Genomic DNA, 13,333 nt, shown 5'->3' on the forward strand with positions numbered 1-13,333 from the left:
AGCTTTCAAATCAACAATTTCCAAGGAATTCGAATGAACTGTGTACTTACGTGTCGCCGTTCGAGAGTCTTATGTCGAAAAGTCTCTTCAGTTTGTCTTTCAGTTCTTGTTTCTTATGAACCTTCTTGTTGCGTATTATCTGTGTCAGTTCTCTTAGTAGCTGTGAAACAATAATGGGATATTAATACAAGAGAGGCGCTGAGATAAGGTTTGTACACAAAACTGCGAATCGGCGCTATGCGAATTCGCAACACACATAATTGCAATGCTTGCTTACATGGGTGGACGAGCTCACAGCCCACCTGGTGTTAAGTGGTTACTGGAGCCCATAGACATCTACAACGTAAATGCGCCACCCACCTTGTGATATAGGTTCTAAGGTCTCAAATGCAGTTACAACGGCTGCCCCGCCCTCCAAACTGAAACGCATTACTGCTTCACGGCAGAAATAGGCAAGGTGGTGGTACCTACCCGCGCCGACTCACAAAAAGTCGTACCCCCAGTAATTACCAGTAGTACCGCTGTCTGCGGGATTTGAGCCCCAGTATAGTTTACTGCGAGTTTTTTTTTATTTCCCTTATATACAGACAAATTATAATTTTGCGGGTTTGATTTGCAACTTTCTGCTGCTACTTTTAATACAATTATAATAGTATAACGTAAACTTATTTTCATTGTAAAATCTCATTTAAGAAATTAATTTATTTACTGGTATAATTCTAACCTGTTTCACTTCGAGTCCGTCCTGAGCGTTGTAATAAGCGCTATATTCGTTTGCATCTTTCGCATCAGACGGTACATTCAGCTCGGTCCTGTCTGAGCTCTCTTGAGGTTCAACAGTCTTCGATGCTGGTTTACTGGGCTGCGATGTCTAAAATGAATATTTCAATAATTAATAAATAAAAACATATCTAAGTAAACTATTTCGTATAAAGCTAAAGTACTATAAATCTCTTTTTTAATAGGTGCAAGAAAGAAATCAATATCAATAAATAAATAAATTTTCGACGACAAATCACATATACCACCTAAAGGGCTCGTACTATGAGTGAGTGATACAGATCTTTTTCTCCACCTTGTCCCAATAGGTGAGGCCCGCACAGCAAGTTTTTCTCTTCCATTCTCTTCTATCAACCGTCAGCTGAACACTCACTCCTCTCATATCGTCATTCTCACACTGCATCCATGTCTTCTTTGGTCGACCTCTTCCCCCCTCTACCTTGCACTATCATTTCCATACATATCCTAGTCACATGCATCTCCTCTATACGTATCACATGTCCATACCACGCTAACGCTAAGTTTAAGTATACAATGAAGTACATGATAGGAGAGGAGAACAGAGGTAAGGAGAATAATCTCTTATGGCAGAAAGGTTGAAAAAGTGTCCAGCTGTATACTATAAACTAGAGGTCCCGGATTAGTCGAAATTCGACTATAATTAATTGGAATTGTAAGTTTGTACACTATTATGATTGTATTTTATACTTCTATACTCACAAATTTCGCCAAGGCTACACTATAAAAAATATTAACAAAGACAATTAATAATTAATCTATTCTCAATTTGACAACAGACTTCAAGAACAAAAGCTTGACAATAAATACATACGTGTGTGCGTCAAATACATGGTACGTAGTGTGTGTAATGTTTTCTTTATCGATTTAATGTATCTTTTATGCATTATTTTAAAAAAAATTTGCGTTGTGCACTTCTACTCTATATGCTCTATAAGTGTTGAAAATTTCATACTACTCCGTCCGCGCAATTTTCGTAAAAAGGGATACAAAGTTTTTGCTTCACGTATTAATATATTATTATAGATAACAGTTCAAAAACCTCTCAAAATCGCGCTGGTATAGACAAAGGGTATGGTGTGAATGTAGCAATAGTAGTAGTGAACTAAAGTATCATGAGTTAAAAATAATAATTTGTAAAGTTGTTAATTATTGAAAATTTCAATTACTTACGTTGTGCAAAATAATGCCATAAATATAACCCTTAAAGAATGATTTTATTTCGTAAACTGCGAATGGTACGATTATCGATTTATTAACATCATGATAAAGTATCTACCAAAGCTACTCTAATAAGATTTGGCGCTTCTTTTAAAATTCACTTTAATGCTAATGTGGCGCCACCCTAATTCAATACATTTCGACGGACGCTTTTTATATACACAGTTGATTCTCCGTACCTCTACCCTCCATAATGATAGGTGTCAATTAAATTATACTACATGCAAAATGAACCGTATTGCCACCACACTAAATCATAAACATTTGACGAGCCATGTAACAGTTACTTTTATAAATATCATTGAACACTATTATGAACCATAGAGAAGATTCATTTAAATAACATCAAAGACAATCGTTGAATTTTTATTTTTCACATACCTGCTGCCTACTGCGTGCAGAGTCGGTTTGCATCATCTGTAACGTACGTATGAACTTCCATCCATTTGGCTAAAAAGGAAATCACAATAATAATATAAATAAATTTTTGGGAGTAATTGGAACCTGTTGACGTCACAAAAAAAATGCATCAGCTGCCCCATACAACGCATGGCAGAAATGGAAAATTGTGGTAGAGGATCGACACCACGGCCCTCAAGCGTTCTGGTTTCAAAGATAACGATAACGCGATAGGCAGAAACTTTTCGGTAGGCAGCGGCTTGGCTCTGCCCCTGGCATTGCTGCAGTCCATGGGCGACGGTAACCACTCACCATCAGGTAGGCCGTATCCTCGTCTGCCTGCAAGGGCAATAAAAAAATATAAAAAAACTTGGCTGTGTCGCTATCATCGGCGACCATTCACAATCGGCCTGTATGGACAGTCCGCCCGCGAGCTCCCAGGGAGGCTTAAGATGTGTTAGTATCGATACAACTCTAGCTCACTACATCAACATTCCTTAAAATTCCTCGGAGCGAGCTCGCGCGCGGACTGTAATGTAGTGTCAAATCTTTCCCGTAACTGCTCAGTTCCGGGTAGACTTTGAATCTATCTGCCCATTGAAATCTATTATAGTTTATCACAGTCTAACGGTTTGAAACTTACAAAGTTCCCACAACACGCTTTAGTGAAAGTATTCTACGAACAATGAACTTAATTCACTTACATCATCGTCGATGTCATCGAACGATTCGTACGAACTTAGGGCATATTCTGAAAAAAAAGAGAACATCAACAATTTAAAAAAAGGTTATTACAAAATATTTACTAAAATTATTTACGCTCACTTCGAGATAGATAAAAAAGGTAATTTTAGCAATGAGAGAACACAACTGTACGTGACTGTACCGGTGCCGACATTTATGTGCGAGCAAGACGAACCCTTACATTTGAAGCGATCGTTCGCGCAGTGCGGTCAATTTTTTTAAGGGATTTTATGACCTGGTAACTATGACCTTTAAGCCATATCTTATTTTAGTTTAAATTCTTATTTTTATGAAAAATTATAATATGAAGTGAAATGAAATGAAATGAAGATGATTAATTTGAGACATTAATCAACTGGGATGAAATTAAATGAAATGAGATGAGATGATACGGGATGAAATCTAATCTCAGTAAAATGGTGGTCATTTACTGAGATTTTTTCAGTGGACGTTTTAGAGGATCTCGAGAAGTTACGTCCAGCGGCTTTGTTTCATTTTCCCATATTTGTGTACTATCACATATACTAAACAGCGAATAAACCACCGTTATTACACACTTAAACCTGAAGAAACACTAAATAGACAAAATAAAACAAATCACGCGACTTCACTCCTCGCGTTCTCGTTAAAAAGTCCCGGTCAATTTTCGCGCCTAACCGAGCAAGCAAATTAAAATGCGAACACCAAGGCCGGTGACCGACAAGTTAACGAGTGAACGATTGAACGAATGACTAGCGAGCGCCCACCCGTGAAGTCGTTCCTTTCCTCCGGCGGCAGGGCGTTCGTTATTATCTTTTCGAACTCCGTCGAATTCAGTTGCAGATTCGGGAACTGCTCGACGCTCATTGTCTCGACGGGCGCACTCGGGCTCCACATCGCGTTCCCGGCGACCGAGTGTAGGTCCACGGCGCTCTCGGAGCCCATAAGCGCGTCGGCGAGGTCGCACAGCCCTAGGGAGGAGGCGGCGGCCGCGGCGGCCGGCAGCTGCCACGAAAAAGATTAATCAAACACTAGTGACCCCACAATAGTCGAAATTCGACTATAATTAATTGAAATTATAAGTTTGAACATTGTTATGGTTCTATAGTCAAAGGCTAGATGTTATATAATCACAGATTTTGCCAAGACTAAACTATAGACAAATAATATTAAAGACAAACAATATTAATCTATTCTCAATTCGACCAGACTATAAACAATAAGAAAATACATTTATGTCAAATACATGGTAGTGTGCGTAATGTTCTTTTATCGATTTAATGTATTTTTATGCACATTTAAAAAATAAATTAACATTCTGCACTCCTTCTCTATATTATCTATAAGTGTGCGAAATTTCATACTCCTCCGTCCGTGCAATCTTCGAAAAAAAGGGGTACAAAGTTTTTGATTCATGTATTAATATATATAGATAGTGGTGCACTCATGGTGCACTCATGGTGCAGTAACAAAACAATTCGGCAGCGATATTTTAAAACCATACTAGTTACTTTTTGTATTTTTTTTCCTTTTTTTCCATTTCATTCAGATTTTGCACCCATATGACATTTATTCATACAATAACTACAATTTCGGAATAAAATAAAAATTATAAAACAAACAATAAAAATGAACGTCAAAACTACCGTAACCTAAACGTTTGTATATCAAATTATATTATCCGATTTGAAGGTAGTTCACTTTTGTATCAAAGTGGACTGCGCAATTATATTGCTATCACATTTTAAGATAAAATAGACCGAAAATAACCTGTTTTTTTATTTTTATTACTTGATGGATGGACGAGTTCACAGCCCACCTGGTGTTGTGGTTACCGGAGCCCATAGACATCTACAACGTAAATGCGCCACCCACCTTGAGACATCCTTCAAACCGAAACGCATTACTGCTTCACGGCAGAAAGAGGCAGGGTGGCGGTACCTACCTGAGCGGACTGACAAAAGATCCTACCACCAGTAAAGAATCGTGTGTACACTATGGAGAATATTTAATGAAATTACTTATAATACATAATTCAATGGATCAAGTACCTCAGTTTTCGGCATTTCAATGTTGTTTTCATCGTTGAACTGAAAAAATAAAATTATTTATTTCGTTGAGTTTGCGTTTGTCTGAAGCCGGTGGAACGATGCGGAATTATAACAATTTCAATCGGTATTTTTTTATTGCCTTAGCAGGCATACGAGCATACGGCCCATCTGATGGTAAGTGATTACCGTCGCTCATAGACTTCAGCAATGCCAGGGACAGAGCCACGCCGCTACCTACCGTTTAATTCTCTCTACAAGCCTCGTTTGAAGAAGGAATATCCTTATTAGTCCCGTATCCGTATTAAAGAATACTATTATTAAATTGATTTAGAAGCAAAACGTTGGAACATTACAACTTGAACTATTACTTACATTGTTATTGAGAGTCACAAGGGCGGGCAGATCGCTGATACTCTTCAACGACCCAGACGAAGCTGCAATGTAATACGAACAAAACAATAAACATACATGCGCATAATATAATGAAAGCGAAACTATATATTTCGCAACCGCTCTTTGACAATAAATAATGTAACAGTAAAAAAATTGATAGCCGAGAAACTCTATAAAATATTTGGAATTTAACATAAAGTTTTACGAAATTAATTTCAGAATAGATTTGTTTATATATTATTTACTAGCGACCCGCCCTCGCTTCGCTTCGGAAACTGTAATTTATTATTGATTTCTCCACTATTTAATGGATGTTATTATACATATAAAACTTCCTCTTCAGTCACTCTATCTATTAAAAAAAACCGCATCAAAATCCGTGGCGTAGTTTTAAAGATTTAAGCATACACAGGGACAGACAGATATAGGGACAGAGAAAGCGACTTTGTTTTATACTATGTAGTGATATACATGTTAATACAAGCACATATAACTGGTTTAGATACATTGATATGCGGAGAATTTCCCGTTTTTTTTTTGTATATTGGCAAATAAAAAATACAGAAATGACTAGGTCATTTCTTTTTGTCTTTTCTTTTTAAAAAAACCATTTAAAAATAAAATCAGAAATATCTTTACTCCATAAAATGGTGTATTAGCTCACAGACCACTTGGTGTCAAGTATCAAAGCCCATAGGCACAATCACAACGTGATTATCGCCATAAACTTTGAGACACGAGGTCCAAATCTCTATTATCTTACTGCTGTCTCACCCTAATAACCGAAAAGCATTACTGTTTCGCGGCAGAATTGGGAAGGGCGGTGGTGCTTAACCAAGCGACCTCACTACCCCCCACTCGCTCTCCACAAACATTTCGCATTACAATTATGCGGGTTTCGTTTCTATTACTTACTGGTGGTAGGACCTCTTGTGGGTCCGCACGGGTAGGTACCACCACCCTGCCTATTTCTGCCGTGAAGCAGTAATGCGTTTCGGCTTTAAGGATGGGCAGCCGTTGTAACTATACTTGAGACCTTAGAACTTATATCTCAAGGTGGGTGGCGCATTTACGTCGTAGATGTCTATGAGCTCCAGTAACCACTTAACACTAGGTGGGCTGTGAGCTCGTCCACCCATCTAAGCAATAAAAAAATAAAAAAAGGTCTTGGAGCAGTGGACGACTAGGGGCTGACGATGATTATGATAACATGAAGCATCGAGTGAAATATTAAAATAATATCATGTTAGGTTTAAACAAACTCACCAGGGGAAGTGGAACATGAGGCATTCATCCTTCTCTTCTTGCTGTTCGAGTATATGGGCTCGGCGATGTACTTGAACTCCTTGGGTTCGCTCGTGCGACCGTCCGAGGGCCGCGCCAGTTCTATATACACGTTCACGTTCTTCGATATTTTCGTATCCTTGTAGGCCGGGGTCCTATTAGCGAAACACGACGTGGAAACGATTGAACGATTTGGGGAAACTTTCTCGGATGCAAAAAAGGCGGTAATTCCCCGTGCGGGAATTAAGGGTTTGGTACACGAAAAAAAAAATTAAAAAAATAACGTTATTACTGGCAAACAAGGTTACTTTGCTTATTGTATGTGCATGCAATAAATAATATTAGATACATACTAAAAGCGCAATGGTATTTATAGTTAATTTATGTGAACAATATTATTATTTAGGGGAGAGATGTGGTGATAATGCTATTAGTATATTAGACAATTATATTTTTGGAAGCAACGCATATAGCTCGGCTCCATTGCTATACAGATAAATTAATAAAGGCGATGTCGTTAATAAATAACACCGCAAAATGGTGTAGATTGCCTACCGTAGGATTGGTAAGAATGGAACGTATGGAAGGAGTGTGAAATAGAGCGTTAAAATGTAAGTGACAGAAAACGGTAAGAAAGGGAAAAGAAAATGACATACGAAACGACAGAGAAAAGGAAGATGGCGAAGACAGTTGAATGAGCAAATCGTAAAAAAGGGTGTCAGATAATTTTTAATTATAATAATACAGATGATTTGAGAAACAAACAATAAAAGTGCAAAAAAGGAATAGTCTTATTTTATGCGCCATGATCCCAATTCAACATAAATAAATGAAATCGTTTAAATCAGGCAAGTACCTGAAGATTATGGCGTACTGGTGGTGAACATCGCCAGGCATGAAACTCCCGTTAGCCGTCCACACGCGGTGGCCATTCTCGTCCAGTTCGAAGAAACGTATCTGTATGTTTTCTGAGGAGAGAAAGAGAGAGAAAGAACATACTTTATTGCACACCAAAACACAATTAACATTAGAAAACAGTTCACAACCAGATACGTTTGTACAATAGGTGGTCTTATCGCTAATTTTATTTAATTACCCGAAATTCTGGACAGATAAAGACACAGCAGGTATGTTGCGTTGTACTATTAATAATGCATTATTAAAGAAAATACACACATACAATAAATATATATATATATATATATATATATATATATATATATATATATATATATATATATACCGTTAAATATAATATGAAATCACTATATGATTTGATGAGAACAGATGATCGTCAATATCCGACGAAAATGTTAGATATATCTCTCTCATAATAATATTTAAATTTTATCGCAATACTAAAAATGCGTATTGCAACTCGCTTGTTCACTACGACTGTTGATTAAAAAGATTTGATCGAATCGTGAAGACAAACACAGGTATGAGAGAATTCTTAGAAACAGTACAAAAGTCATATGTGTTGTGTGTATGTATGTATGTAAAGAAAAACCTTTATTATTTAAAACTTTTTACTTTTTAAAAAGGATTTTTCTTCAGTGTCAGTGTACTGTTTAATTTTTAATATTAATTTTAGAAGAGATTAAGGACTTTAAATGTTGTTTTCTTATTATATCACAGAAAACGCAATTAAGTCTTTTATTGTTTATTCATTCAGTAATATTCCATGCACTTATATAAGTTTCTTATAGACTGCGAAACGGCTGGATCGATTTCAATTAAACTTTTTTGGTTTGACGAATGAGAATCTAGGACAGTGGTTCCGACGCATCGACATCAACCCCACTAAGGGCACAGCCGGGCTCTTCAAAAGTGGTCGCCCTTCCTACACCGCTTCGAATATCTCCTCCCGTATTAGGCATGGCAACCCAATTCCCGCTACAACAAACTTTGGCCAGCCTACACCTTGGGCCGCGAAGGCCAAATACTTGGGGTTCACCCTCGATAGTGGGATGACAACCCGTCCTCGCGTAGTCAGTACGCTACCGAGCCCTGTGCTTACTCGGTCTTCTACAAAACCTGCATACCTTCCGTCATTACCTATGCTAGTGTTCGCTCACGCGGCCCGGACCCGATAAACTCTCTCCAGGCTATCGAAAATTTCTAATCGTTTTTTGCAGGATAGCCGTCGGAGCACCGAGGTATGTGAAGAATGCAGATCTTCACGATGACCTCAGATAATAGTCAATCTTTAAGTATCTGAAAACAGCGTCCAAACGCTTCTTCGAAAAAGCGGCGCGACACGATAACTCTCTTATCGCGGTCGTCTCTGATTACATACCTCACCCAAGCGACGCGACAACACAAAACCGCCGTCGCCTTAAGTAAATCCTATCGGATGATCTTAATCTACTCTGTCCCTTTGATGCCTATATAGGTCACTGCTGCCTTAAGCGGCGCACTGAAGTAACACGTCGATTTCTGTTGCTAACCACCTGGATTGCCTAAGTTTGCCTTCTTTAAATTTTTATTGTATGCTTTAGTCTTTAAGGTCTCTTAGATATAGATTCCTTCTCAGTATTTTGATTCGATTTTCCAGAGTCTACTAGATATTCCGGCGCTTTAGTAACAGAATTCGCCATAATTACTTCAGTGCGTCACGTAGGGCACTGGTAATCTACATGGCATTCAAAGGGCTAAGCACTCCAAGCACTGGTCACCGTTCTCGTTGGACTCGTCGAAAAGTTCTACGTGCAGCAAAGCCCATAGACACAACGCATAAGCCGGTCACTAAGTTTCTAGTCGGATATTAGCGGGTCGCGATTCTGATCCGGTGGTAGATTCAGCGAAGCATTTCTTTTGGCAGTGCTACAGTTAGGAAATCCTCACAGGTTGAGCTCCGTGAGCTTACCTATAAATCCGCGCGAAGTTGGAATAGCCTCTTAGGTTCAATTTGGTAGGAAAAAATATGTACCAAGTGCCATATAGTGTTTCACATTCGGTTCGCCTAGTGTTAAATAGTTAGTCGTGCATCACTAGAGTTAAGTTGAAATCAACTTTACCATATTCATACGCAAGAGCAACCTGAATATATATCGACGCTTGAAAGGCAAACGTGACTAAGCGACAATAACTTCATTGTACATAAATGATAGGCAATAACCAAATTCGATGCGCAAAAACAAATATATTTCTAGGTCTATTAAAATCATTTCAATCCTGCAGCTAGATTCGTTAAAATAGAATTTTTTCAGGTATTTCAACTTTAAATTAGTTTACTGTAAAGTTCACGCATTGTCACTTAGTCACGTTTGCCTTTTAAGCTATCAGCTTAGGTAGGAAAAGAAAAGTCAAATTGAGAATAGATTAATATTGTTTGTCTTTAATATTATTTGTCTATAGTGTAGTCTTGGCGGAATCTGTGATTATAGAAGTATAATAATGTTCAAGCTTATAATTTCAATTAATTATAGTCGAATCTCGACTCCTGGGGGACCACTAATATTCGGAAATATACCATATTTATTTAACTTACTTTTGTTAACTTTCTCGACGAAAATGTACACATCTTCTCCTCCAACTGGACGCCCGGAACAACGACTGATGCGACATATCTTCAGATCGTTCGAAGCAGCACTTTCTAAAACCATCAAATCATTCTGGATGACTGAATGCTACCAGTTTGCTAGCCAGAGTACTCTAGGTCATCTTTTATCTAATCTAGTGTACTTACTGGCTGCTTTATAAGAGGCATTATCTGTTTCGTGTGGTCAAAGGTTTTGTCTCTAACAAATAGATTTTCCGCCACCAAATACTCGAGCTGTATCGTAATTATAAAACTGTCCAACTAACTCAGCTTGGTTATTTATGCGTATTATTGAGAGTGAAAACTGCCCTGTTCAAGATTTGATGTCAATTGTTATTGATAATAGTCGCGATATTTATACCTTGATAATGACAATTTTGTTGTTTTTTCTTAGATGGGTGAACGAGCTCACGGCCCTGCACGTGTTAAATAGTTACCGGAGTCCAAACACATAAACAATGTAAATGTCATCAACCTCCTTGAGACAGGAATTTTAAGTCTCAGTTTTACAGTACAACGGCTGTCCCTACCCTTCAAACCGAATCGCATTAGTTCATCACGGCAGAAATAGGCAGGTGTGATTAATTATCAATTATTATTATTATTATTACATATAACAATTATTAACCCTCTCGACCGGGTATCCGGAAAGGGTCAGCGTTAAAAAAAGGTGTGATTCTCAAATCATTTCTTACTTATTAAATATCAATAGTAGTTCATGCAAAAGATAACATCACTAATCACGGGACAGATTGTTCTTTTTGTTTCGAAACCATCCGAAAATGTCTAGCGCTAACGAAAATAAATAAAAAACTACTTACTTAAGTTGTGTATCGGTTCAGAGAAAACAGGCTCGCATATCTCACGATCGGTGCTGATGTCGTGAGCGCTGAACTTCAAACGCACAATGTTGAGATCTATGCTTTTAGCCATATTCTCGCATTGGATTTTGAGCTGTGCAAAGGAAAAACAAACTTACCGCATTTCGTACAAAGCATTTTTTTTAACGGACAACTTTTTAGACTACATGTGCCGTTAACATACACAGTATAGACTATAGACTAAAACAGCAGAATTTGTACATGCTTATAGTGTATAACACCAAGATAATAATGAAGTATTGTTTCCGCTTAATAGCGAAATCATCCGATTTTGAATTATATGTTCACAATTTCAAGTCACATTTTTGTGCGGAAGACAGTTTAATTACGAAACCGATCACGGTGTCTGTGTGTCACGGTCTGCCTTCGGATTTACCAATTGTACAATTTTTCTCAGGAGATGTTTTATTATTATTAAAAAAAAATTAAGACATAAAATAAGTACTTTAATTATTAAAATCCTATTATCCTAAATTATTATTTGGGTAAGACAGAATCGCCTTTACTCGGATTACATTTTTATGTTAAAGTCACTAGTATAACAAAAATCTTAATATAAATACACTATTACATGTATATGCGTGTGGTATATTTATTACATTTTATTAATTCATATCGAGCCACACGTGTAACGTGTTGGTCTGTAATGACAAACCTTATCGGCACCGTCCGTTTGTCGTTTTACCAATGAATGTATTATTATTTTTTTGTCATCACCAAAGCGCGCCATAGAAACAAATAGACAGGCGATACTATTTACTATAAATAAATTTGAAGCAAAGAAATGAAAAGTAAACGATTTCATGTATACCTCTATTCGGAGTTATTTACATACATTTACCTAATAGTACATTTATTTTCATATTTTTATTTAATCAGTGGCTTCACACAAAAATGTAATCCAAATCTTACATAAATATTCTTTTTATTTCCACGTAGACAGACGAGCATACGACCCACCTGATGGTGAGTGGTTAGCTTCGCTCATGGTCGTCAGCAATGCCAAAGGCAGAGCCAAGCCGCTGCCTACCGATTAATACTCTCTCCACAAGCCTCGTTTGAAGAAGGACATGTCATAGCGCTCGGGAAACACCGTGCAGGGGAGGTCATTCCAAAAACCGGATGGTACGTGGCAGAAAAGATCTCTGGAAACGCACTGTAGATGAACGCAGTCGCTCCAGGTATTATGGATGAACTTTACTCCGATGGCGGGTGGTGCGATGGTAAAAACGATGGTATAATCTCAAACAATTTCACAGAACATTCCCCATGGAACACACGGTACAAAATATAGAGGGAACCGAAGTCCCTCCGTAGATCCAGAAGTTCCAAAGGATTATTTAATGAATATTAAATATATCAATCAGGTGGTTGCCGCTACCCATAAATATTACCACGAGCCACCGCGAGATTTGAGATCTAAGTCGTCTCAATTGTAATTACGCAAATAATAATATTACAACCGAATGATCGATTTTTTTTATTATTATCTTATTGTGTTTCTTACGTACGTGTTACATGTGCATGTGCTTTGGAACGACGTTGTTATCGTGAACTTCTTATCCTACCTTATTGATAACGGCCGTCTGGTGTAGTGGTAAGTGACATGGTCACTACATAAGGGGGTCGCGGGTTCGAATCCCACCAAGGGAAGATATTTGTATAATAAATATAAATGTCTTTTCCAGGGTTATGGATGTATATTAAATATATGTATGTGTATAATAAAAATCTTACATTTATTTCCGTTATCTGGTACCTGCAACACAAGTTCTTTACGAACTTATCACAGGACCAGTTAACGTGGCGTGATTGTTAGTAAATATTTATTTATTTAAAAAAAAAAAGTCAAAAGCTACTACGGACTGATTCTGACGATGCACTCACAAATGAATCATTCGAATATATAGATGTAGCTCGTATTCAAAATATGTATAGGGCTTAGTCAACATAGTCTAAGGAAGCACTAAGGAAAACGATGGAGGAGGGCTTATGAATTATTTTATGCGTTCTTTTTGAGGGCCATTGTCGGAAATTGC

At 37.6% G+C, this 13,333-nt stretch overlaps 1 protein-coding gene across 1 annotated transcript in view; it reads right to left on the reverse strand.

Annotated features, from left to right (window-relative positions):
* Rel (relish) overlaps positions 1-13,333 on the reverse strand; it is a 34,003-nt gene that overhangs the window by 16,020 nt on the left and 4,650 nt on the right. Inside the window, exons 5-15 of the mRNA XM_089730072.1 lie at positions 11,235-11,367; positions 10,363-10,467; positions 7,726-7,837; positions 6,852-7,024; positions 5,565-5,626; positions 5,193-5,231; positions 3,909-4,146; positions 3,123-3,169; positions 2,401-2,469; positions 725-871; positions 51-160 (exon numbers count right to left, since the gene is read on the reverse strand). Of these exons, the coding sequence (XP_089586198.1) occupies positions 51-160; positions 725-871; positions 2,401-2,469; positions 3,123-3,169; positions 3,909-4,146; positions 5,193-5,231; positions 5,565-5,626; positions 6,852-7,024; positions 7,726-7,837; positions 10,363-10,467; positions 11,235-11,367 (1,235 nt within the window). The remainder of the gene's footprint in view (positions 1-50; positions 161-724; positions 872-2,400; positions 2,470-3,122; positions 3,170-3,908; positions 4,147-5,192; positions 5,232-5,564; positions 5,627-6,851; positions 7,025-7,725; positions 7,838-10,362; positions 10,468-11,234; positions 11,368-13,333) is intronic.

This window comes from Bombyx mandarina, chromosome 09 (assembly GCF_030267445.1).
Source record: "Bombyx mandarina strain Sakado chromosome 09, ASM3026744v2".
In the NCBI taxonomy this organism is placed as follows: domain Eukaryota; kingdom Metazoa; phylum Arthropoda; class Insecta; order Lepidoptera; family Bombycidae; genus Bombyx; species Bombyx mandarina.